General features: G+C 56.0%; 1 protein-coding gene across 3 annotated transcripts in view; it reads left to right on the forward strand.

Annotated features, from left to right (window-relative positions):
* Positions 1-2,598: 2,598 nt before the first annotated feature.
* The window catches only part of CDH1 (cadherin 1), a 43,270-nt gene continuing 19,432 nt past the window's right edge, over positions 2,599-26,436 (forward strand). The window contains exons 1-3 of one of the 3 annotated variants that reach the window (XM_043526196.1): positions 2,621-2,763; positions 3,024-3,029; positions 3,702-3,819. In XM_043526196.1, the coding sequence (XP_043382131.1) occupies positions 2,707-2,763; positions 3,024-3,029; positions 3,702-3,819 (181 nt within the window). In that variant the 5' untranslated portion in view covers positions 2,621-2,706. Of the gene's footprint in view, positions 2,764-3,023; positions 3,030-3,701; positions 3,820-26,436 lie in introns of all 3 variants that reach the window. The other 2 variants (XM_037877528.2, XM_043526197.1) reach the window with 2 other exon arrangements.

Genomic DNA, 26,436 nt, shown 5'->3' on the forward strand with positions numbered 1-26,436 from the left:
GTCTTCTAACAGCTCTTGTGTCGGGCTGTTCAAATTCAGCAGAGAGCCGCTCCACCCCCATCCCAGCAGCAACTTCCCCCCTTTGCTTCACAGACATCATGCAGGACGCAGCAGGCAACAAGAACCATTGGGATATTTTTCTCATTTAGATCCAATCATGTGAGTGAACAAAGCCAGCGTCCCACCCTTCAACCTACCAAACGCACATTCAACTCTCATTCTGCACCTGCTGAGCCAGAGGCTGATGCTTCCCTTGATGTTGTCGAGGGGGCTGGTGTACAGCTTCATGAGCCAGGGGTAGGCCAGGTCCCCCAGGATCACAACTGGCATTTCAACATCACCAGCGTTAACCCTCTGGTTGCCAAAGACTGCCCCTGCTTGTAACTTTCTGAACAGTCCTGTGTGCGTAAAGATGAGTGTGTCATGCACCTTCCCTGACCAGCCCACACTGATGTCAGTGATGCATCCCTGGTGAGCCACCAATGTGTGCGTAACTGCAGAAACATAGCCCTTGCTGTTGACGTACGGTGTTGCAAGGTGAGCTGGTGCCAAAAGAGGAATACACGAGCCATCTATCACCCCACGGCAGTTTGGGAGCACCATTGCAGCAAATTCATCCACTATGTCCTGCACGTTACAGAGAATCACAGACCTGCCCAGCAGGAGACGAGGAGCGGCCTTCACACTTGCCTGCCAATGGCCCCCACTGTGGATCTTCCAGCTCCCAAGTGATTGCCCACTGAAGAGCAGCAAGCTGGTGTTGCAAGCTTTCACAGTTCAATCACCGTTCTCTTCTCAGCTGGGAATACATTTCTCCTTCTCGTGTCCCTGCACTGGAGGGCTGGACTGAGCTCAGAGCACAGAGCTAGGAATGGGGCCTGCGCTATGACACCATCCATCAGTCAGTGCTCGTTTCTTGGGGTGAGAAGCGCGCTCCACCCTCAGCAGCTACTCCTTGAAAGCCGCCAACATCTTGCACTGGTTTGCGCTGTGTCCCACGCAATCTGTCCTCCACGAAATCATCCTGTTCCCCGGTGCTGTGGTTCTTCGTGCAGCTCTGCAAATACTGGAGTATCGTTCAGCCTGGGTTTGTAACGCTCATGCCAACGGTGCACAGCTGTGCAGGGCCGCAGGCTCCATGTTTCTGTCAGAGATGATGAACTGCAAAAAGGGCCAGGCCGGTGTGTGAGATGTTTTTAAAAGGCATGCATATGATGGGATACGGATGGCACCACTACGGGATGAAGTTGCATGCTGGGAACTTGACCCCCTTGCTCCCAGGCACCCCTGCGTGACTCAGTGCTGCCCTGCCATGTATTGCCAAGATTTCCCAGAAGACAATGTGCTGGACCATGGTGAGTGGCACATTGGGAAACCTCCCGCGGGGCGCTGTGCTGTGCATCCACACACGCACGCCTGATGAGTACGTGCAGCACTGACGCCAGGACCCAACGTGATCTACCAGCGTGCGACATACTAACCGCTGCAGCTCTATGCCACATAACTCGTGTCAGCCCAAATCTGTAGTGTAGACATGGCCTGAGAGACCTCTCAAAGAATGGTTTCAGAGTAACAGCCGTGTTAGTCTGTATTCGTAAAAAGAAAAGGAGTACTTGTGGCACCTTAGAGACTAACCAGTTTATTTGAGCATGAGCTTTCATGAGCTACAGCTCACTTCATCGGATGCATAGCATATCGTGGAAACTGCAGTGGCAGCTTTCAGGGGCTGGGCTGGGACTGGGACAGTTCTGCCTTAGCCGGCTCCCTTGAGGCTGCAGAAGTGCATTTCTGTTCTTTCCCGCAGAGGCCGGAGCTGCCTCAGCCCTCTCCCACGTGAGGAATAATAAGGGGGCTAAGGAACACGCTGGATCTGCTTGTGTGCCTGTGACTTCGGCTGCACTGCCCTCTCCAGCCATGTCGCCATGCCCCTCCCAGCAGCACCCAGCTGTGCCCGCATCCCAGGGCGGCCCGGCCTTCCACAACTGCCACACACCCTGGGGACACCGCCGAGGCCAGCTTTGAGGGGCTTGTTCCCAGGGTGAGAGAAGCGAGGATCATTTGTTATCTCATTGGTGTACACCCCCGGTCCCTGTCAGATTTGTCTGACGTCCCCTCGGGGCTCTAGGCACCTCCTGGGGAGCCCAGGCTCCTAATGCCAGCAGGCCGGATCCGCGCCGGGTGGGTCTGTCGGCCCAGCGGGGCACTGCCCCGGCAGCTCCGCTGGACGTGAGCCCAGGCTCCCCCGGAGCGTTCTCGAGCAGGGACTGGCTCTCTGGGGCACCCAGCGCGGAGGGCCCTGGGTGCCATCAGGGTCCCTTTCTCGGGCCGGCCCAGGCCTTGCTGCGAGCCCCTGTCCGGGCACCAGGCAGGGCTCCGAGCTGGATGCCCCGCGCAGGGGGCGCCGGAAGACACCTCTGGGGCAGACAAAGGGCCGCCCCGGGGAGCCAGGCCCTGCGGGGGAGGCAGGTCCAGGCTGGAGCCCGGATCGGACAGGACCGGACCGGACCGGACCGAGCCGAGCCGCGCCGCGCCAGAGCGGAGCGCACCCACCGCTGGCCCAGGGGCGGAGCCTGCTCACCTGCGGGGCGGGGCGGGGCGGGGCGCGGCGCTGGGAGCGGCCGCACCTGCCCGGCCGGCACTCGGCGCTGCAGCGCGCCCGGAGCAGAGCGAAGCCTCGATCCGCAGCGACCTGCCGCCTCCTGTCCCATGGGGCCGCCGCGGGGCCGCCTGCCCGGGCTCTGCCTGCTGCTGCTGCTGCTGCAGGTAACGGGGCCGGGGCCGGGGCGCTGGGCCGATCCCTTCCTGGGGCTGGACTGCGCCCCCCAGCTCCGCTCGGCAAGGGCGAGGCCGGGTGTCACTTCTGGGGGGGTGTGCAGAGCCGCTTCCTGGAGCACCCGGCTGCCACCCCCTCAGCCTCCCATGCGCCCCTTCGTAGGGCAGCACCCGCCCTGGCTGCCCCACTACCACCCCCTCCTGCCCCCACACCCACTTTGTAAGGGTAGCTCTCCCCCCCCAGCTGCCCCCTGCTGCCACCCCCCTTCGTAGGGCAGCACCCGCCCTGGCTGCCCCACTACCACCCCCTCTTGCCCCCACACCCACTTTGTAAGGGCAGCCCCCCCCCCCCAGCTGCCCCCTGCTGCCACCCCCTTCGTAGGGCAGCACCCCCTGCAGTGTGCCCCCCCGCCCTCTGAGGCACCCCTGCCTAGGCAGTGGGTTGCTGTACTTGTGGTGTGCTGGGGCAGCATTGGCCAGCATTGTGCGCGGTAGCCAGGCGCTGACTCCAGCGTTCAGGGCTCGTTGGACTCTCCAGGGTCTCGGATCCAGGGCTGGGACTCTCATGGGACAGGCTCTGCCATGAGGCTGCCGGTCTGTGACACAGACTTTCTCCCTGGAGCCTAGTGCTCCTGCCTCGCCTGGATTCTGGCAGTGCAGAGGGCAGGGGAGGGCTCAATTGCAGGTGGAATTTCCTTCTAAACGGGGGGATTTTCTGGGAGGCTTACTGCTTGTGACCTGTCCCGGATGCCTGATACAGCTTCCCTGGGGGCTAGGGGGACATGAGCTTTGGGACCCGTTCCTTCTGGATCCTCCGAGTAGAATTCTCAGGGCAGGATTTTCGGGGGTCAGCACGATGGGGTTCAAGGGAAATCGCAGACAGGGCCAGGCCAGAACGTGCGACTTACTAACGCTTATTTCTCGGGAATCAGGCTGGCCAGTGGTTTTGCGAGGAGGTGTCGCAGTGCCAGCCAGGTTTTGGCTCCGAGAACTACATCTTCCCTGTCTCCCGGCGGGATCTGGAGACTGGCCGAGTGCTGGGCAAAGGTAAGGTGACCTCTCAGCTCCTTGAATGCTCCATGCGAGGCAGGTGTTCTCCCACTTGATCTCAGGGCAGCTCACACCTTAACGTGGAGAGCGTTTCCCTCAGCCGCTGTGTTCGTCATCATGCAGACCTTTCCTGATCATAGGTTCATAGAGTTTACGGCCAGAAGGGACCACAGTGATCATCCCGTCTGCCCACCTCCATAACCCGGGCCATGGGACTGCCTCGAATTAATCCCTGTTCGAACTAGAAAAACAGCCAATTTGGATGTAAAAATTACTGGAGCTGGAGAAACCACCAGATAACATCCTTACAGCAGGTACTGCTGATTGGGACAAGTATAGTTCGGAAAGGATTTAATGTGTTTCTAAATACTGCTGCTGGGAAAAGGGAGAGCCCATCGCCTTTGGGCAGTGGAGATATGGCTGGTCACAAGACCGCAGTTTGCTTTACGCTTTTGCATCTCCCTGTGCTGTAACAGTGACAGAAGTTTCACTAGATCAGTAAATGTTTATCAGTGTCTCCTGCTACTGACAGTCAAGTGTTAACAAGCAGTGAGGATCACTGAAATCTGCCCTTTCCCCTCTAGCTATGGGAGGGGTAAGGCAAGCTGAGAGCACACTTGTTCAAACTAGCAGTCTTTCGGTGTTTACTTTGTGTTTACTCACTGACAATCTGCCTTCAAAGCTTTTCGCTATCATCTGTGTGCCCGGCAGCATGAATGCCCATTTCCTGCTCTTCTTACTGAAGTTTTGGTAATATGAGTGGGTCATCTGTTTGGCCTTTGATGTTGTGTCAATAAGGGTATTATTACTTACTTATTAATTAATTACTTAAATGGCATCCGTTGGGGGACTTAGTTCTGGTTTGGCTATAAATTGCTGGGTCTCAGGCATGACCAACAAAACCAAAGCAGACAATCTGTCTACATTGCTGTGGGCTCTTCAACTGTATCGTTTTCAGGGGAGGGACCCTTCCACGGCTGTGTGTAAAACACCTCGCACTAGACAAGTAGTAATTGCCAGCCTCCGGATGGCAGCAAGTCCAGCAAAAGCAGTGCCTCTGTTCTCTCCGAGCTTGTTGATAGGTTAAGTGTGCCCTCCCCGCACCCCCGGTGCAGACACCCTCTGATGGAGCTTTGGTTGTGGTTCGGTTGGCAAGTGTAAGCTGGAGCATGCTTTCTGGGGTCACGACTGCATGCAATGCCTCTGACCCATCTTGGACAGAATGACTAGTTCTTTGTTCGTTACAGCTCCCACTAGCAGACTAGGTGCGTCACAAATGCACAGGTGATGGGGGCCCTGTCTGGAGGCGCCTCCAGTCCACATCTGTAAACCAAATACCATCTGGCTAAAGCAGAGTTTGGGTCGCAGGTGTGTCAGTGGTTCCATCTGGTTCCATCCCTCGCTATACATCACACTTCCTTTACAAATGTGCTGCACCTCTCAAACATCCAAACCTGACTTTTGGGAGTAGACCTAGCCACTGCCCCGTAACCCTTCACTGCACCCATCACCTCCCCCAGTCAACGCTGCCCTCTCAGACTTAGTGTCATCCCAGGAAACTTGCAAAATCAAAAGAACAAATTAGCAGGAGAGCAGAAGTTCCACTTCCTCTTCATGGGTCTCCAGAAGACACAATCCCACTTAAACCCACTTCCTCACTCCCATGTCCTAGTGTTGATGACTAGTGCCCAAAGATGAGCTGAAGGAGGGTTTTTCCAGATGGCAATTTCCATTGCAGTCTGTGAAAGAGCCAAGACGCTCGTTCCCTAACATCATCAAAGATTTGGCAGCCTTTAAATCTGGCTTCTCAAGCTTCTACTAAGTGACGTTGGGGACGAAATTCCTATGCTCAGCATTCTGTGAAGGATGAGCTGGTGCAGAGGAACCATCAGTACTTAGCTGCCTTTGTTCCAATGTCCTGGAGTTGGCTGGTGCTTCCTTCGCTGGCTACTATGGAACAAAGGAAAGCTGATTTTGTGTGTGACTGGTACCAAGAGTTGTGAGGTGTCTAGTGTCACAACTTTTGCTTGTGACTGCACCATTCCTGGAAAAGCCTCTTCCATAACTGGCAGAATGCTTGGTGAGAAGCCATTGTCTAAACTTCTTCTCAAGAGGACAAACTGGTGCTTGCCTAGAACTCCATCTAGGGTCTCCTCTAGCCTGCGTCTGGCTTCCTTATGGCTTGTGAGGAACAATGTGTAGCCATGCTTGGAAGTGGGTTGTGGGGGAGAATCAACTCAGGCTGGGGGGTCAAACCCTGTGAAGAGCATGGTGAAAGGCTACAGACTGGAGACTTTGCTGGGGCATTTGGAACAGTGGTGGCCAGTGTGACTACTGCACTTTTAAGGTCCTGGATGTCGTGTGGGGCAGAGTTCTTTTGCAGCTGGAGGTAGACTGAGCCCAAGAATGAGCTGGTGTTGGGCAGAGCTTAGGACCCACTTGATTTTTGCTGTGGTGATCTAGTCTGTCAGCGTCGTTGGCTAACAAGACGTGACTGTTGTGTGTCCCGGTCCAAACATGCCTGTCTGTTCAGCATGGCTGTAAAATCAAGCCCCGTTCCTTTGCCCCTCACCTGTATGGTGCCCTCTTGAATATCTTCAGCAAGTGTTCCTGCCCCTACTAGGGGCACTTGTTTCTCTTCAGTTGTTATGGCAAAGTTGGCAGGAGCTGGGGCAGAGCCTATACCTTAGGGAAGGCCTGGGAGCAATGCTCCATCTTTCTCTTTGTGTTTGTGAAGCAGACAGAGGAAGGCAGGTGGGGTCTCAGGTGAGCAGCAAGCCCAGCGGGGTAGCGCCCTGTCAGAAAGGCTGGTAGCTCCTGTGTTCAGGTGGCTGTCTGGGTGTTGGGATCCTGCTGCAGTTCTCAGGACTGCTCTGTTGATTTTTGACAGGGTTGCTATGGAAATGGTGTGTACTCCTGGTTAATGGTTGATAGGGTAGGTAGGCAGTCTTTGGAAAGACAGGCAGGCTCAGACCTAGTGCCTGTGCACAGAGCCCTGTAGGTGAGTCGTTGAGGGCAGGGGAGAACCTCCTGGTAGCTCCTCCTGCTGAGTGAGGTCTTCAGAGGCCCTGCACCGTTGGGCCCCTGGAGCCTGGCAGACCGAAGTTAGACTTCGCACCTCTGTCATTGCTCATTAGCAAAACTGCTTCACTGGTCCCCTGCTCCGGGTCCCTCTGCCAAGTGCCCTGCTGCTAGTCTCGTCTGTGCTGGCGTGACAGGGTGGTTTGCCGCTCAGCGGCCTGAGTCATCTTTCTGCAAAGCCACCCCGATCCCTCAAGCTGGTGGTAGCTGGAAATTCCCTTGGTCACTGGCACGTTCTGCTTCCGGGTTGGGGGGGAGGGAGGGAGGGGAGAGAGAAATTGCTCTGGGAGTGTCCCCCTCCTCCAAGGCCCAGTGTCTGGCTAACCCATTCGGAAGGCCTGACATCCTTTCTGCTTATTAGTAGAGGTCCAAAGTTTGATCAAACAGGAAGGTCTTGCCCCAGGCCTAGGGGCTTGCTAGAGGGAGCATGTTGCAGGCGTTGTCACTCTGCTGATTCCATAGCCAGTGGCAAGGAGCAGAGTCCAGGTCTGGGCCTGGCAGCAAGAGCAATTCAGCAGGTTGTAATTCCCATCACAGGGCACGTGGAGAAGGGCGTACTGGGATCTGAGGCAATTCAGGCCTTTCTGGACTGTGACCTGCACCTGCTGGGGGCAGAGTATGCAGCCCGCTGCTACGTGCTCATAGCAGTTTATGCCACGTGACGCAAACCGTTCCATTCTGCGCTAGCTGAGGTGTCTGGGAGGCCCAAGCAGAGCCCTCTGCAGGGATCTGTCCTCCAGGTGAGAGGAGTGGATCCCAGCAGCAAGGTCTACATCACAGGAATGGCCACAGCTTCCTAGCCAGTCGAGGTGGGAAAAGACTCCAGGGACCACAACGCGAACGTAGGACTCCCGGGGAGAGGTGACTCCAGTGTAACCCTGCTGCTGAATCCTGTCGGAAGCTCGGATGTGCGCCTCTGACAGAAGGGGTCCCTGCCCAATGGGGTCATGTGCTTCTCCCAGTTCAGTGGTCGATCAGAGGTTAGCCCCGTGCCATGGAGAGGAACGGGATCACTTGTATTTTCTGATGTTCTATATTAAACTGTCCACTCTGCATTAAGTTCTGGTTTAAGGGCTTGGTCCTTAGATGCCACAGGGGTAGATCTTTAAGAAACTTGATTGCAGTAAATTTGATCTAAAAGGCAGCCCCTGGAACTGGAGGATGGTTGTACTGAGCCGATGCTCCAGAAGAGCTAATCACGACACTTCAAAGGGAATCAGCTGGGTCCTGTGACTGAAACACAGAAGCTTTCCCCAGGCTGATGAGTTGGGCTGTAATTAGGATGATTAGCTCAGGGTGTGTGCGCTTTCCAGCTGATGGCTTTGGATAGATTTCAGGACTCACTGAGCTTAGGAGAGAAAAACACCTGTTGTGATCCTGACCGGAGGCCGCCCCCAGGCCTCTGGCTGGTTGTTTTTAACTGGCCATCCAACTCATGCATCTGCAGAAGTGGGGTTTTACCCACGAAGGCTGAGGCCCAAATAAATTGGTTAGTCTGTAAGGTGCCCCTGGACTCCTCGGTGTTTCTCTGGAGGAGGTTGGGTGCCTACCCAAAACCTTCCCTACAGAGGTATTGCAGGATAAGGCCCTTAAAGAGCTAATGAAAGGGTTTGATGGAGGAAGAATGAATTGCAAAGAATAGATACTGCCTGCTGCATTATTCCCTCAGCAGCCATTAGCTAGAAACCCTTACGCATCGTTTTGTAACCGCCCTGTCTGCCGGCCTTCCCGCCTGGTGGCAGATGCTGGGATCAAACTGTCCTCTCACGTAAGGGGTGGCAGGTGCTGGGAGCAAGCCATCTCTTTCTGAAGGATCTCCGTAGCATCTGATGTTGAATTCAAAGGCAGGTTGCTACCCATTCTTTGGATGGCAGCTGTTCCTGGCTGCCTAGGGCTAGGAGCCAGGAATTCCTGAGCTTTTAGCTCTGGCACTGACTCACTGGTGACCGTGGCAGGTCACTTCACCTCTGTGTCCCCAGGGTACGGAGGAGGAAATGGCACAGTGGCCGCAAGTGGAGGGAGGGGACTGGCTCGTGCAGCACTTTGGAACAGATTTTTCTGGCTGATCCTGCCCATTCCATGATTGCAGCCAGGAAGGGCCAACCTCTGGAATCCAGGGCGGGGTGACGTCTCCTGGAGAAGGCAGCTGCTGCTTCTCCCTCCTGTTTTATTCATTTGTTAAGCTTATCTGGTAATAGGGTCCTGTGACACCCTCTGCCCTTCTCGGGGTCTCTGTGGCTCGTGGCCTCAGCTGTCCCGTGTGGCTGCTGGTGTCCAACTCTAGGGAACGCCTCAGTGACGGGCTTCTGGGGAGGCAGCAGCCGGGCGACTCCCTTGCTGACCTCCCTGCACCTTGTTCTGCCCCATCCCCTGCACTCTGTCTGTGCGCTTGTGTTGCGCTGGGACTGCCTCATCCAGAGACCTGGTCCCCGATCAGCAGCAAAGGCTGCCACTGTAGGGTTTGGGGCTTTGGCCAGCTTCCCAGGGCTAAGAGCATCCCTCTTAGGTTGTCACCTTTGGCAGCCTGGGTGAATTGTTCACTTTGTACATGATTTCGCCCTGAATCACCTTTTGGGAGAAACTCGGTGATTTCACCCTGAATCACCTTTCGGGAGAAACTCTGTCTCGCGAGCCTGACATCATGGTGAAACTTCGGTATGACATCAGGGGCCTGTCCGGGAGCAGGCATTTCCGGGGGAGAGGCGGGGTAGGAGTTCTGCTGTCCTGTTTGTCCCGGGGTCCAAAAAGCTGATGAGTCTCTCTGGACTCTCACTTCCTCCTACGACAGGTGTCTGCGTTTTGCGGAGGAGCAGCTGGATTTGGGTAAACAGAGAAACAAGTTCTTGCCCAAACCCAGGGGCTGATCGTACAAAGGCAGTGACAAAACAATCTACAACTGGCAATAAACCCAGAACCCCTCCCTGACTCCAGTGTGGGAGGCGAGAGCTTGTTTTGCTAATCTGCGGCTCTAAGCCTCTTATCTGTTAAGGAGGGGCTGGCGTTCCCGGCCAGTGAATGACTCACCTCCACCTGCGCTGGGCCTGAATGAAGGAGCCCTGAGTCGGCTGAGAGTGATGTCATTGTTCCCTGGCCCAGCCTGGGCTGGAGCGAAAGTCTGCTCCATCCTTTAAGATGACCATATTTGGCACTGCGCTAAAGGTTAGCGTGGCGTCCTCACTCTGGGATCACTGCACTGGTTTGTCGTCAGCCGAGGTTAACGTGACTGTGGGTGTCTGCTGCTGCTAAGTGGGGACTATGCTACTGCAAGGTGCCAACAAGGACATCTCACAGCTTCGCTCCAGCTCTGTTGTGGGCCACTGACTTCCATGCCCTCTGTTTAATTCTGACCCTGGCGTATTCGGCTGTCCCTCTCTTTCCACCCTTCTCCCCCCCAGCTCAGGCCACAAGACGTGTTGAATTCAGACCTTTGCTCCTTCCAGTGAGGGTTGCCAGGCACCCGGTTTTCGACCAGAGCGCCCGGTCAAAAAGGGACCCTGGTGGTTCTCTGACCAGGCCGTTAAAAGTCTGGTTGTGGCGCAGCGGTGCAGGCAGGCTCCTTGCCTGGATCCACGCAGCTCCTGGAAGCAGCAACAGGTCCCTCCAGCTCCTAGGCGCAGGGGCCTACCCTGAGCACCGGCTCCGCAGCTCCCATTGGCAGGGGTGGTGCCTGCGGACGGGGACAGCGTGCAGAGCCCCCGTGGCCACCCCTGCGCCAAGGAGCCAGAGGGACCTGTTGCTGCTTCCAGGAGCCACCTGAAGTAAACCTGCACCCGGAGCCTGCACTCCCTGCCACGCCACATAACCCCAGCCCGGAGCCCCCTGCTGTACCCCAAACCCTCATCCCTGCCCCATCCCAGAGCCTGCACCCCCAGTCAGAGCCCTCACCCCCTCTCGCACTCCAACCCCTGCCCCAGCCCGGAGCCCCCTCCCTCACTCTCAACCCCTCATTTCTGGCCCCACCCCAGAGCCCGCACCCCCAGCCGGGAGCCCATACCCCCTCCCACCCCCTGCCCCAGCCCAGTGAAAATAAGCACGTAAGTGAGGGAGGGGGAGAGCGAGCAATGGAGGGAGGGGCATGGAGTTAATGTGGGGTGGGACCTCAGAGAAGGGGCAGGGCGGGGCCTTGGGGAAGGGGGCAGGGGAAGGGTGTTCAGTTTTCTGCAAATAGAAAGTTGGCAACCCTAGTTCCAGCTCTTAAACGACATACAATAAAATTCCAGAGCCTTCCGGAATCGGTGACTCCTTTTAGCTGAGCCTCCAGAAAATCTGTTTTCTACAAGTGGGAGGAATCCTGAAGCCCTTGTTCATCAAACCCTTAACGTCCCATAGCCCTTGTGCCTCGAGTGCCCCGGGAGCCGTCTCTGTGGCCTAGGTACTCAGGGGCCTCCATCGCTGTCAGATCCGTGCGCCTCGGGGTCCTCACACGCCTGTGAGGCAGGGCACTGCTGTTACCCCCATTGTACAGAGGGGGAACCGAAGCACTAAGTGCCGTGCCCAAGGTCACACAGGAAATCTCTGGCAGAGCAGGGAATTGACCCTGGGTCTCCCAGATCTAGGCTAGCATCAGCCTTCCTTCCTATGTCACACAGCGAGCGGCGATGGATCTGGGCATCACGTCCTGTGTCGAAAGCTCCCGCAGGCAGGTCGCATTGTGACACCATGTGGCTGCTGTGACGGACGGAGGAAAGAACAAGGGGCCTCTCCAGGCTGCCCCGTTACTTTGTTAAAGGGCAGTAGGGACAGGCAAGTATCTCGTGTGAAGGCCGCACGCCGCTCAGTGCTAGGCTGGTGCTCTGTGCCGTCGCCTGCCCTTTCAAAGTAGGACTGTCTGCCCAAGCTCGGCCGCTGGAGGCTTGTGTGGTGGTTCGTGACGCGTGCCTGGGTGCAGTGTAGACATAGTGTTCTCACTGGGCAGCTTTTTCATGGGCAGAGAGCCTGGTTTGACTGATCATAAGTATAAGTAGCTTTGCCTGGCTCGGGGCTCTTCCTGCCCTGTCCGGGGGAGATCAGGGGACTAGAGCCGTATTGTGCAAGGGCAGAGTTTTAGGCCCATAACTGACTGCACGTCATTTGCCAGTAGTTCTGCGTGGGCCAGAAGCCACTTTTCAGTGTCTAATATCTTGGCCTTTTGCTGTTTAAAGTTGATTATAATGTGGGTTAGTGCATCCCGCAGGAGCCTAATGCAGCCATTTGTCTGAGTGGCTAACGCATCAACTCTTTTGCTTGTATCTTGAATTTTTTTTTTTTTTTTTTTTAAATCTACAAAACCCCTCCAGACCCTGCTCTTAGCGGCAGCTGCTCCGTCTCTGCAGAGCTGAGTTACAGGAGTTTCTAATTGAGCGGCTCCGTTCTGTGGCAAATTCTGTCGGTTTGTTCCCTGGGCACCAGAGCAAGCAAGAGGGTTGGAGGGAAATCCACATGAACCTCAATCCAGTGCCCTGACGCTGCCTGGGCTGGGCTCCTGTGCTGTGCGAGGATCGCTCCGTAGTGCTTCCGGGCACCTGTCCTGCGGGAGGAGGAATCTGACTGGCCAGGGACCAGGGTAAAAGTGAACCCTGCTGTGTGCTGTCTGGGTGTGGCTGGGCAGGAATGCACTTTCTTTCCAGCCAGGCTTCCTGGAGAAACAGGTTTAGCGGCTGCTTCTCTCCAATTTAAAGAAGAAGTCGGTCGGCCTCCATTCAGAGGCTCCCAGTGGCCAGGGGCGGTTCTCTCTCTCCTCTTGGGCCAACATGAGATTTTCTGCAGCACGCTCCCTGGGCACATCCTCCTGGCCCAGAGCAGGGGGGCCAGGGAGCCAGTGTGCAGAGGGGAGAAGGAGAACATCTCATCTCCCCTGTCTCTAGGAGTATGAGCAGCACTGACCCCCTCCAAAGGGGCGTCCCACCCCATTCCCCTGGGCTGGAGGCGGTGCCTCGGCGCCGTTCAGGGGTTGGCGTCTGTAACCCTCCACTTCGCTCCGTGCTTAGCCTGGGCCTGTAGGTCTCTGAGCCTGAGCACTTTTCGCCTCCAGGCCCCCCGCCGAGGAGAGCAACTATTGCTCTCCCCAGTCTGCAGATGGGGGGGCGGGTGCCCAGAGAGCGAGTGACCAGGCCGAGGTCACAAAGCGAGTCTCTGGCTGAGCCAGGAATGGAACCTCGCGTCCCCTGTCCCTGCGACCAGGCTGCCCCTCGCTGGCACGTGGGTAGGAATGGGCAGAGTGAGGACGTGGACGGTGTTTCAGGAACCTTTTCTGCCCGCGCATGGTGAGCGGGAGGGCAGCTCTGAGTCTTTGCCTAATGTGGCCGTTGCCTTAATTGTCCAAAGCATCTACTCTCACCCAGAAGGTTTATTGCAGGAAGAACAGATGTGGGAGTCATTCTGAGACTGGATTGAAATGGAAAATGAAATGAAATTTAGGGACTTTCCTACTTCGCCTGTGATTGCTGTGTGGGGAAATCCTTCGCTGCCCACCTCCCGTCCCTCTTACGGGTTTAAGACACCCTTAAACACAGCCATAGACTAACTCAACTTTGCATTATGTGATAGAGAAAGTGGCAAGTGTCTCATTATTATAATGATCTTGCATTATATGTTGCTGGATCCCAGAGCTTTGCAAACTCTGTAGCGTGAATTGAGAAGGATTTCATACATTTTTGATGAGTGTTCCCTAAAATGGAAACACTTTGGAAACCGCTATGAAAACAAATGAAAGGTTCTGCTGGCTGTAACTTACCAGTGGCTCCCTGGCTCTATTACTGAGCCTCCCTCTGGAAAATCGGTATTTGAAATCTAAAGAACTAATGTCCTGCTTGTTAGTCGAGACTAGACTCTGTTCCAGATCACTGTGGGGGGCCTGGGAGATCATTTATCCCCATCATCTGGGGTTTTAAAAAAAAACCTAGGGGACATGCTGGCAATACAAAAACTCATGATTATTTTTCACATTGGAAAAATTCTGAACTGGACTGGACTCTTCCTAGTTAGTGACTGTGTGAGCTCTTGTGCCCAGGAGTGACAAAGGTATTAAATTGAGGTCCATTTTGTATCTCAGTGCTATGGAAACCCAATAAAATGTGTGCTAAGTTGAAAGAGAATCCCTGTGCACGTCTCTGGAATGCAGCTACCTCTGGGTAAAGTGACCGTGTCCTTGTCTCACCACCAGACAGTCCCAGTTCTTTCAAGGAGGTCTTGGCATCCCAGGAACTTCTCCACACTTTCCACTGGATTAAAATGTTTTGGTGTTTGTTCAAGACCCTGCTGTACCCAGCAGAGTTTCCTCAGTTTGCCAGGAAGAAGCCGCACCGCAGAATGAGCGTTCAGTGCGGTGAGCAGGGTTTGGGGTGCAGAGCGAGGCTGAAGGAGCCCAGAGCCTCTTGGGGCTGTTCCTTCGTGCCGAGCGAACGGCCACACCACTGGTTCTGTGTTTCCTGAGAAACCTGTTCAGACACTTAGCCCTGGTCTGAACTGGGGGGCGGATGGATCGAAGTTACGCAACTTCAGCTACGTGAATAATGTAGCTGAAGTCGACATGCTTAGACCGACTCACCGCGGTGTCTTCACCGCCGTGAGTCGACTGCTGCCGCTCCCCTGTCGACTCCGCCTGCCCCTTGTCCCCCCCGCCCGGTGGATAGTGTAGACGTACCCTGAGCGACTGGGAAAGTTCCTCTGCTCAGAGAGCCGCACGCAGGAGGCAGCTGAGTGGGAGGCTGTCAGTGGCGACACCCGCACAGTTTGAACGAATTGCTTCTTTGCTGGAGCCTCTTTCCTAACCCCAGCGCTCACACCCAGCGTCCTGGCTTGGGGTTTGAAAGAACAGCCCCCTCACTTCTGGGGTGGGGCGCTGCAACTCCAGCCACGCACATTAACGCTGGCCACGGCCAGGGGAGGAAGCATGCAAAAGTAAGTGCATTAAATCTCCCTGCCTGGCTGGGAGGGTCCCCATCCAGGGGGCCCAACCAGCCACTTCTTCTCCCAGTGGGGAGGCCCATCTGGGCTGCATCTCAGTGGTTACAAAATGCTGGGGGGAGAGTCCGAATGGCTAGAATCCTCCAGGGTCTGAATCCCAGACTCCTGCTAGAGCATAGCCCCCACCCTGCCTGTGGCCCTGCAGATGCAAATACAGCGACACTAGTGTGGGGGGGGGAGGGAGAGGGGAGATGGGCGATGTCACTTGAGCGATCTGCCTGTGGCTGGTGGAGGCCACGCTCCTGGCCGAGAGGCGGGAGAGAGCAAAGGGTGGAACAGAAAGGGAAGTGGTTGGGAGGGAATGATGGCTGGCTTGGGGGTGGGCAAGGAAGCAAATGCTTTAATGACCTGTGGGATTTATGTAAATGATACATATTAGCGCATTGTATTTGCATATAATCCCTAGCTTTCTGCCGCTACGGCTTGCACAGGTGTGGAGAGACCCGTCTGACATCCCGCAATGGCAGAGGGGGCTGAGATCAGCAGGATGTGGCTGGGATTTGTTCTGCCCCATCTGACAGGCTGCTCCTGCAGCAGCCCAATGCCCCTGGGCTGCGGGGTGGCCGGGGGAGTCGCCAAGTCACTTCCCCGCAGCAGCCCCCCGGCGGGTCCCTGGGAAGAGTTTCTCCCGCGCAGAGGTGGGGAGTTGCGTGGCACCCAGAGGAGGCAGCTCCTGTCAGCTGCAGACTGCGCCCAGGATGGGACGCCCTCCTTTTCATATTGGGAACCCTGGGGGTCTCTTGCCATAGAGACCCTGCCTCGGCTTTAGGGGCACCCAAACTCCAGGAGCCGTTTGGCCAATCGGGAGCTGCCGGCTGTGACAGCTGGTTCTGCATAGGATTGTCTGACTTCAGTAAAAATGCAGAGGGCGTTGGAGACACTGGGCCCCATGTCTCTTACCCCATGCACACGCTCTTCCTAGGGACCCGCAGCTCGTAGGAAAAGGTAACCACATGCTCACTCCTGCCTTCCCCTCCCATCGTCGGGTCTATTGTAATATCCAGGTCTGGGAAAAGCCTCTCTCCCAGCATGATTTAATTCCCTGTACGGCCTAGCATAAATAAAGGAGACAGGCTGCCCCGTTAGCACTCTGTCCTGGTGACTTGTGTTCCTGACCTGTGGGAGAACCAACGCTCGCAGCTGGAGGGGCACATCGGCTCTGTCCAGGAGCCCGACGGCAGGTCCCCTGGCTGCAGGACTGTGTTCGTCCTTTGGCTGTGCTCAGTGGGGCCCTTCTGGCTGTCGGGGAGTGTGGACGGAGATCCCCTCGCAGCCAGCAGCTCAAAAGCCAGAGCGCCACTGGGCACGTCAGAAAGAGACCCAGACGATACGAGCCTGTGGAGTGGAAGGGACCTCGCAGTCCTGCTAGGAGATGGGGCTGTTCAGCGGATCCGGGGTTCCCAGTGAGCGGACACTGTGTGGCTATGTGGGATTTGGACCTTTGCCCTGCTGCTTGTGTCGTCAAAACGCCAGCTGGCCTGCCGGCCACAAGACCGTGACCTGTCCCTTCAGACAGTGTGTGTTTGGGATTTGCCAGCCTTTCTCCATTGGCTCAGCCCCCTTACCTGCGAGTGCGATTCGTGCCTGCCCCCCCGCTTTGAGTGGGGCACAAGCCAGCATGCAGACCCACAAATATGAGAGTGCTGGCTGCTGCGGGGGGTGTCTGAGGCGCGTGTGCTGGTGACAACCGCTGTAACCTGCCTCCTCGTTAGATTTCCCCCCCCCCACACACACACACAGCGCAGCTCCCTGTAACGAAGTAGAGCTGACTGCTAAAGCCTTTAAGCAAACCACGCCAATGCCATGTCAGCATATTGCCTTGATGGAACAAAAGGTTGTGTCTTACCACACCCTGGAAACAGACACCAAGGCTATGGAGGATGCAAAGGCAGCTTTAGCCATGAGAGTGTCTCCAGCAGCCAGGCTCAAAGTGCTGTGAACCCCAGAACCCTCGTGGCACCTCCCCCCCCGCCCCACAGGGTGCAAGGCTGCCCTCTGGGGTGCACAGGCAATTCCCAGGACGAACTGGCATGCAGAAATTGGCACCTTCCTTTTCCTGAGAGCAGCGGGGTGTCCTCACAGTGCTCTTGTCACTGGGAAGCCTGCATGTGTTGCAGGCAAATCAGCACCACTAACTCTAAACCTTTCCCACTGTTTGCTCGCCATGCAGGAATGTGAAGGTCTGAACATGTTCTGTTCTGTGGTGCCTGCCCTATCCTGCCGTGGGACTGAGTGAGCCATGGGGCTGTGCCCCCCCGCCCCCATTTAGGTGTGGTGCGAGATGTTTTCCCTTTGGTTTGTGTTAATTGTTACCTGCATTACCGTCCCCTGGTACGTCCCTGGGAATACATCCCAAAAGCTGTGGGCAGGGAGCATTGCTGCAAGACTGGATCTAGTCCAGGGGTTCTCAAACCTCACTGCACCACGACCCCCTTCTGACAGCAACAATTACTACACGACCCCAGGAAGCGGGACCAGCGCCTGAGCCCGCCCGAGCCCAGCTGTCCCGGGCAGGGTGGCCAAAGCCAGAGCCCAAGGGCTTCAACCCCAGGTGAGGGGCCTGTAACCTGAGCCCCGCCACCAGGGCTGAAGCCCTTGGGCTCTGGCTTTGGCCCCAGGTGGTGGGGCTTGGACTTTGGCTTCAGCTCCGGGCGGTGGAGCTTGGTCTTTGGCTTTGCCCCAGCCAGTCTAACACCATCCCTGGCGACCGCATTAAAACAGGTTTGTGACCCACGTTGGGGTCCCGACCCACAGTTTGAGAACCGCTGATCTAGTCCTTAACATTGTACCCTGACAACACTGCAGTGAAGAAGCCATAGGCGGTGGGTATCATAGGCATGGGAAGGATCTGCTGTCCCAAACAGCCTGACGTGTCTCCACCCATGCTCCACCCCCGGCCCCATCCTGCCTGCTATTCCCTCTGTGTCAGGGGCTGGGGAAGGCAGCCTGGGGGCCGCAGTGCGCCCCCGGGGCCGTGCCATGTCACCCGTCCTCCTGGCGCTGGGGCCGCGCCGCCTGCTTGCCGGCCTGCTCAACACTGGGGTTGGGCCAGGAGGTGCCTTCAGGGGCAGGGGGGTGGCTGGCCATGGGTCGGGCTTGGTGGCACAGCCCCGACGGTGCGACCTGAGGAGGCTGGAGCCGTGCTGCCTGGCTCTCTGGCGCACCGGGGGCTGGGGCCACTAGCCTGAGGCAGGGGCCAGTGGCCACAGTGGGGGCTGGGCTCTGGTGGGTGTGGAAGGGGCATGGCTGCGGGGCTAACCTCCCCAAGCCAGGGGTTCACCCATGGCCCATGGAAGAAGCCCATTGCAAAGTGCAGACCAATGGTGCTGCTCAGGGGTGGAAGGAGAGGGTTTGGGAACCTGACAGCAAATTGCTGCTGGAGGAGATGATGAGACGTCCTGTGTTTTGGATTGAATTGGAACGATGTTATTCTAATGGCTTCAAAGAGTTTTCCTTTAGCTAGCCTGGTGGTAGGCATGGGTTGACCTCTGAGTGCAAATGGCGCATTGATACTGAGTGGAATTCAGCTTTCTGGGTGAGAGAAGAGACCAGTGTGAAATTGGCAGGGTGTAGATTTAATCCTCTGATTGTTTGCTTTTGTTCAAAGGAACCCATCACGGGGGAATTAAGTCAACTGCAAAGAATGAGTTAAAAGTGGCGTCAATGGTACACCTGCCCTAGAGTTCCCCACCGATCCGTGTGCATTTTCCATAGTTTGCTCTCTAACAAAACAAACACAAGCTCGCTCTTCTCCGCTGCTGCCCGAGGGGAGGGGAAAGAACACAATCTACAGGGGAAGAAATAAACCTGACTGTGTACAAACTGCAGTTAAATGCACCAAGTAAAAAAACCCTGGGAAACCAAGTGCTTTGCTCTGATCTTTCAGTGATGGGCTCTCAGGGGTTACTTGTTACAGAAGTGATTAAGTTCAGGCAGAATTGTGACTTTGTCCATTTAATGCATCATGGAAAATTCTCTATTCTCTCGATCCCTTTGAGCAGTTCTTTGTGATTACAGAGCTCTCCCCACCGTATTTTCCACTGCATGCATTCGATGAAGTGAGCTGTAGCTCACAAAAGCTTATGCTCAAATAAATTGGTTAGTCTCTAAGGTGCCACAAGTCCTCCTGTTCTTTTTGCGGATACAGTCGAACACGGCTGCTACTCTGACAGGTGTCAGCGTTTCACAAGGGCAGGCTCCTGTTTACACATACAGGTTTGCCGGGTAAGCGTTCTGACTCCAGGGTGGATCAGCAAGTTGTGCATGAGCAAAGGCAGAAGTAAATTGTACGTTAGAGAAGGTGTTTAGCTGCCTTCCTCCATTTCCGTAATGCACATTGAGCTGCCTGTGCTATTTGAAATCTGCTCAGGGCCCCGTTACGACAGGATGGCGGCCGTCATCTCCACGGACTTTCTAGCTGCCCAGTAGCCGTGAAAGCAAAGGGGATGCGAGGGGTGTGCTATCTTTTGTAAGACTACGAATAGAGTGTTCTCTGTGTCCCATCAGACAATAGTCTGTCCACGTCTGGAGCGCTGCCTTCACCTTAGGGACACAGGTTGAAACATTTTTTAAACCCATTTCCTTCCCTTAGGTTGTTGGACTGAAAGAGATTTAAAAGTCAAACTTACTTTTCACCATTTGTGCTGATGACCCAAAGCAGGGGAGTAAACAGTGACGATAAACTGCCGGGTCCCTTACACAGGCTTTTGTTTATAGCGTCCAGTCAGTTTCGCTTTCCAGTTGTCAGGGTCTAGAATCTTGCTGCAGTCTTCGTTCCAAGATGGCAAAGGAAGAGAGCAGGGACATGTGGTTATTTAGCCCTAAAGGGAGGGTTTGGAGGACTAGGGAATTCAATTATGGAAAACCCAGTGGCAAGTGCTCCTTTCCTCCTCTTGTTCTGTCCCATAGTCTGAGCAGTGGGGAAAAAGGGGAGCACCGAAAGAACTGGAAGAGCAGTAAGCCTAGAGCAAATAGAAGGATGGTGGTTTATACAGTTCACCTATGTAACTCTCTGCTGCAGGAGGCTAAAAGACAGGCATAGAGGCTGCTGTTGTAGTCTGGTTAGGCCCAGGATATTAGAGACGCAAGGTGGGTGAGGAAATAGCTTTTATGGGACCAACTTCTGGTGGTGTGTAAGCTCGAAAGCTTGTCTCTCTCACCACCAGAAATTGGTCCAGTGAAAGATATGATCTCACCCACCTTATCTCTTGAGGCTGGCGATTTACAAGGGCTGGATGTTTTAATGACTTGTCAGGAGGAAAACTAAGGGCTTGATCCTGCTCCATTGGAGTCAGTGGCCATCCTGCAGGCACTTAGCTAATAACAGCTCTCACATCTCGTTGCTCAGGGCTCTGCGTTGGGAAGGAGTGTTTCCCCTCTACATAGAATACACCAGAGCTGGCTAGATAGAGCAAAGGAAAGGAAAAATCCAGGCTGAGTATCTGGAGAATGACCAGCTTCTCCACCAGCTGAGTGGGGATTAGGGTCACTGTTTGTGTTGCGGTAGCACCGAGGGGCTCCAGTCATGGATCAGGACCCTGGTGTGCTAGGTGCTGTACAAACTCACTACACACACACACGTACGTACGTAACGACGAGATGTATTCTTCCCTTTGGCTCCCGCCCCACCCCGCTCTCTTTCTATCCGCAACAAAGCAAGGGAGGCCTGTCTGGTGGGACGCTTCTTACAACCAGTGGCAGATTAGCCACTGGGCCAACGGGGCCTGTGCCAGGGGCCCCAGAAAAATGGGCACCCCGGCACCCTAACCGACCCCGCTCCCCGGCAGGAGCGCTGGGTGGGTGGAGCAGGCCGTGCCCCAACCCCATTTCCCCAGCCCAGGGCCCCACAAAACTCTAATCTGCCACCTCTTAGAACAAGCTGGACAGAGAATGCTCAGTGGAGAGATCCTGCACCAGCCCTGGGGGAGACCCACTTGGTCTCTTCCAACTCCAGGCTTTATGTCCTGCTGGGGCTCGCTCTTTGTTTTGGGTACAACAATAAAGCTCTTCTCCTTTTGTCCTCCAAGGCCCTTCTGGGACCTAGGGCGTCTGCACAAGGTTTTCCCCTGGCTGAATTAGCCAGTCATCTCTGAGGATGCCTCATGCCGAGCATTAATTGGCCTCCCAGCCTTTAACTGTGATGAAATTCAAAACCAGTACACTACGGGTGGGGCTTCCAGCCTTCCAACTCTGATGGTTAATGGAAACATTTGCTACCCCACTGGTTGGCTTCTCTAGAGAATGTTGTTGCATGCTTTCCAGTGGAAAGGCTCAAACTTCCATCATGAAATAAGGGCCAGCGTTGTATCCCGGAGTAGAGCACAGGACTGGGGGGGCGGAGAGTTGGGGGTTTGTTCCTGGCTCTGCCACTGGCTTGCAGAGACACCTTGCATGAGTCACTTAACCTCGCTGCTGCTCAGTTTCTCTGTAATAAAGACAACCCGCCCCTTCCGCTGGAGAGAGCTGGATGAGTGCTTCAATAAAGAGATTCCTGGAGTGTGGAGCTCAGAGGCTTGGGCTGTCCAGAAGCAGGTATGCCAGAGTGCTGTGATGGTGCTTGTTCCCCTTTGGTAGCCAGAATCCGGGGCTCTGCAGGGTGGCTTCTGTCTGGATGAGAAATCGGTGATGCTGACTCAAGGAATTGTCTTCGTGTAACTTGTTTTACACTGTGCAGGCCCGTCCTGTTTCCTTGCGTGGCAGCAGGGTCAAGCTGCGCACAGGCGGGAATCTTTCTCGGGCCGGTGAGCTGTTTTTGCCTCTGCTTCTCTGCAGGGACTCACAAAGTCTGCTCCGTCCTTGCCCGCTGCAGTTGTTTAGCCCCTGTGTCTGAACCTGGACATGCTCCTCTCCTGGGGCCACGTGGCCTCCTGAGAGGAGTCTGGGTCAGTCATCTCCCAATCCCTCTGGGTGGCTGCCGGCAGTGCATCCCCTCTTCCTAGGGAGAAGTTTTCCCTGGGTCTACCTCAGTGGCCCTTAACAGGCAGAGCCCTTCCATACCTCTGCTGCTTAGAGCCACTGCATAGCAGGCCACGCTCCGTCTGGCCGCACGCGGGGAGTCTGAGCCCACTCTCAGGGGTGCTGGCTCCTGCAAACCGCTCCCAAGCAGCATTCTGCTCCCGAAATGGGTCCCATCCCGGAATTTACTGTGAGAGAAGCTCCCGGTGGTGACAAAGTGACTCTGAAGGGATGCCTTTCTGAGGGATGCTTCCCTTCGTCTCAGTGCTTGGGTGGGAAAGGAGCAGGTACTTTTCAGGCTGTGTCACTAGGTGATCAAAGCCACTTCTGAAGGCTCTAACCCATGCAGTGGAATCATACCTGGGCCGTTATTTACAGTAAATATCTGTTCCCAGACTCAGCGCAGAAACAATCCCACAAACAAAAGTCTGTTTGTCCAAGAACCTTTTAACAGTCCCCCTCTTCCCCCGCACTCATGTGACATCACTGAAGTGGAATGCATCTTCCTCCCCCAGAGCCTTCCCTGGAAACACCCCGGGCTGGGGTTCTTCCCCCAACGGTCACAGGTGGGGAAATGCACAACCGAACCTGGGACCTGGCTCTTCTGTCCAGCACGGCAAGCATGTGGCTGAAACCAAGCTCTGCAGTGGCTGGCTTGGTGCGTGGCCGTGGACTCCCTGGTTTCACTGAAGATCAATACTGAAAATTGCAGTCTGGATTCTCATGCATTTTGTCATGCTGGGGACTGACCCGGTTCCCAGTAGCCAGGGGCCAGATCCTGCTCCCCTTGCTCAGTGAGCCAGTGGAGCTGCTCAGTGAGAGCAAGGGTGGGAGAACTGAGCCCCTGCTATAAGGGGCTTAGATCTTTTTTGTCTTACAAAGCACTTGTCGGAGTGATGGTGTGCAGTCCAGGACAGCCTGAGCTGCGTGCTAAGGGCGCTTGGTTCTGGGCCTCCTTTAGCTTCTAGGCCTGTCTCCAGACAAGTGCAGTGACTCTGGAAAGCCCACAGAATGGACATTCTGGGAATACTGACTTGCAGGGCATGGCAAGGAGTAGAGAAGTGGTAACAGGAACTCCCCTGAGATCTGGGTGCTGCCCCTGCAGCTGATCTGCTTCCAGTGCAGAATTCTGACTGATCAATCTGCACCTGCCAAAGTCAGGCAGAGCCCCACCGCTCCCCGAAGGAAAATGCCCCATTCCCCTGTGAGCTGAGGAAAGCCTGGTCCAGGGGTGGTGGCAGAGGCCTTCAGGGGCTGTCAGTCCATTCAGCGTGTGCAGAGACTGTCACTTGGGTGATGGGCTGGTCTGCTCATGCACCAGCGCTGGCTTAAGGAAAGGTGTGATGGGTTAAACAGGTGTGGACGCTCATGGGGTTTAAATCTGGCTTATCTGTGTAACTTTCAGTGATAAATCTATGGTTGAGCTTGGGCCCAATGTCACCGGTTTTAAACCAGATGAGTTTCCCCCCAGGGGTTTGCCTCAGTTTAACTAATCAGGTTTTTAGGAAGTCTGGGTGTAGACAAGCCAGGTACGCGGCAAACTGCTCCACCCATCGTTCCTCTGTGATGGAAGAACTGCACGCTCTCTAACCCTGATTGGGGTTCTCGTCCCGGGGGCGGCGTCGGCGTCTGGCCATCGAGCTAACTCTTCTCCATGACAAAATGAGGCTTTTACAACACAAAACGCATCCAAAAGCCTTCTTTGCTTGGAATCAGAACGTCCCACGCTGGTTTCTGCCAAAACCGCCCCGCTCCCTTGCTTGGGTGTCATGGTGCTAATGGCAAAGCTCTTTGGTTCCCAGCAACGTGGACTGATGCTGAACTTCCCAGCACTCGTTTGTTTCTAATACTTAGTGGGAGGGAATTGGCTGTAGGCTGTTACGCAAAATAGCAGTGACCGTAGCCTGCTGGCGGGGGGGGGGGGGGGAGCTAGGTGCAAGCACCTTTCCATTCATGTATCCAGCCAGCTGCCACCTGCTCTGTAACAGGTCTTTGGGAGCATGCACGGAGGGCGACCTGCCTCAGTGCTGGTGGCCAGCGAGGCCGCTCGTCTGCTAAGGGATCTGCCACCTAAGGAGGCGAGAGCCCCTCCAGGGCTGAGGGGTTCTCAAACTTCATTGCACCGCAAGCCCTTCTACAACAAAAATTACTACATGACCCTGGAGCGGGGACCGGAGCCTGAGCCCACCTGAGCCCTGCCAACCTGGGCAGGGGGGCCAAAGCTGAAGCCCAAGGGGTTCAGCCCCAGGCAGTTGGGCTCAGGGCTTCGGCCCCAAGCCCCGTCAAGTCTAAGCCAGCCCCAGCCACCCCATTAAAACAGGGTCCCAACCCACAGTCTGAGAACCAATGGGTTAGATGTTGAGAGACGGAGAAACATTTCCCATTGTACATTGCTCATGAGAAGCAAACAAAACCACTTCCACAGGCGGGGGACTCATGCTACCATAAATGCGGACAGATGAGAGAATTGCATGCGTTTCCGCTGAGCCCTCAGGCTGGTGGATGGGACAGTGAGTGTAGCACTCTTACCCGCCCTGGGAGTGGTTCTGTGGTCAAAGTTCTGTTTCAAACCAGCCCGGCTTCCTTCCCAGATGCAGGCGACTGTTAGTCATGGCTTTTATGGGGGAAAGAGGGCAGATAACAAAGACCCCTCTTTTTCAGCAGGAGAATAGGGAGAGAGAAAATCTCCTGTTCGGATAGTGGAGTAGGGGGTCCCCTGAAAGATTTTCTGTCCCCATAACTTTGGCAGGGCGCTGGAATAATTTGTACAGTGGGGGTGCTGAGAGCCACTGAACCAAGCTGTAAACCCTGCGTATGATGGAAACCGCTTCAAGCTGGGGGTGTGGCCGCACCCCTAGTTCCACCCCCTATGAACTTTGCTGCCTCACTCCTCCCCCCGCCCCTCCCCCCCTTACTGTCCTGGCACACGTGCAGCACTTTGGGATATTGGATCTGCTCTGGGTCTGACGCTTCACAGCCCGAGAAGCCTGCGGGCAAAAAGTTCTTGAGTTGTGCTGCTGTGTAACTGCAAGATGGGCAGCGAAGGGAGCCTCAGCCGTGGCTGGCTGGAAAGTGCCGGTCGTGCCTGCAGCGCTTGCTCTGATGTGCAGGGCCCACTCCGCGCCCCTGGCAGCCGGCGGCCCACTCCGCGCCCCTGGCAGCTTTTGCTTTTAATGTCGCTGTTCCTCTGAAGGCTGCGTTATCGATTGTCTGGGCCCTGCTAGGACGCGTTTCCCGCCCCCGTCGTACAGCTGTGCGGACGCGGTGCTGAGCAGGGCCAGCAATGGGAGGTGACCCAAGTCAGAGGGGCACTGGCTCACCCTGCTTGTCCCTTCTCCAGCTGGGGGCTGCGGGTTGTGGAGCCCGCCCCCCTGAACTGCTCCCTGTTTGGTGCTGGCAGGCCTAGCAAGGAGAGCCTGAGAGGCCATTAAAGCAGGGCTGTACTGTGAAAGCTTTTAGTGACCCGCCCCCGCCTGGCTCTCACCGGGCAGAGCATTAATAACCTAGTGCACTAGCTGGGATGGGCTCTGCGGGGGGGTCCTTATTAGACAATGCTTCATTTCCTCGGGGTGAGATCCAAGGAGCCCCCGGCCGAGTCGGAGCTCTGGGGGGCTGGCCCCCGGAAAGAGGCAGGTGGGTCTCACCTACGTTCACTGTAACCACTTGGGATGTTTGCCTGGAGTGGGAGCAGCCGCATTCCAGACCTTCCCTTCCCAGGTTAATCACCCGGCTTCCTGGGGGAGGGGAGGGCGTGGGGTCCCGCAGCCATTTCCTGCTGATCTTGGAGCTGTGAGGACAAAGCAGCGGGGCTGCCATTAGCCCTGGGCTTAGACAGCACCTGGGACTCCCTGCTGTGCTGGGGGCGGAGGGGAACGGAGGGGAGGGAAGCCTGCATTCAGCATTGACCAGGCATGGGGAAGACAACTCCACTCCCTTCCCCCCTCCCCAAAGTTGGGGCTTGCATTAATAAATGTGGGATAAGTGGAGTCTGGAACAGCAGCTGGCGGCCCCCACCCTCCCCATAAATAAAGTTGCTGGTGCCCCGGTCAGGGTATGATTTCGAGGAGAGGGTGTAGCAAACCGCCCCAGCGGCTCCTGGGCTGCGAGCTATAGGAATCCCCTTCCAGCCTGTGCCAGCAGCGCGGGATGGCTGGGCCTCCAGAGCGACCGGCCCGGCCGTGCCCACCCAGGCTCGTGACCAGATAGTCCCAGCGTGGGCCCCACGAAACCCACCATAACTCTCTCACTCCCAGTGAAACCCATTTTAAACCAACCCTGAGGAGACCAGGGCAGTTCCCAGAGCCCAGCGTTGCGGTTTGCATTGCTGGCACCGACTCAGGGGAACGTCGCTTTGTTTGCTTTGACAAAGGTGCTGCTGTGCCCGGGGCACGTGGGCCAAGGAGACTGGGGCACGGGCGCCCTCTGGCTGAGACTGGCACCTCCGCTGGAGGCTGAGAGACTCACTGGCACAGTCCCCTCAGTTCTGTGCCTCTACAGCATCCCCGGGGCGGGGGGAGCGGGCGGTTGGCTGTTGGAAGCGGGGCCTGTAGCTTTGATTAGAAGCAGCCTAGGACTGGGTGGGCGGTTATGGCGCCTGGAAGAATACAGGAGTGACGCCTCTCTTTCGAGAAGGGT

This window comes from Chelonia mydas, chromosome 12 (genome assembly GCF_015237465.2).
Source record: "Chelonia mydas isolate rCheMyd1 chromosome 12, rCheMyd1.pri.v2, whole genome shotgun sequence".
NCBI lineage: Eukaryota > Metazoa > Chordata > Testudines > Cheloniidae > Chelonia > Chelonia mydas.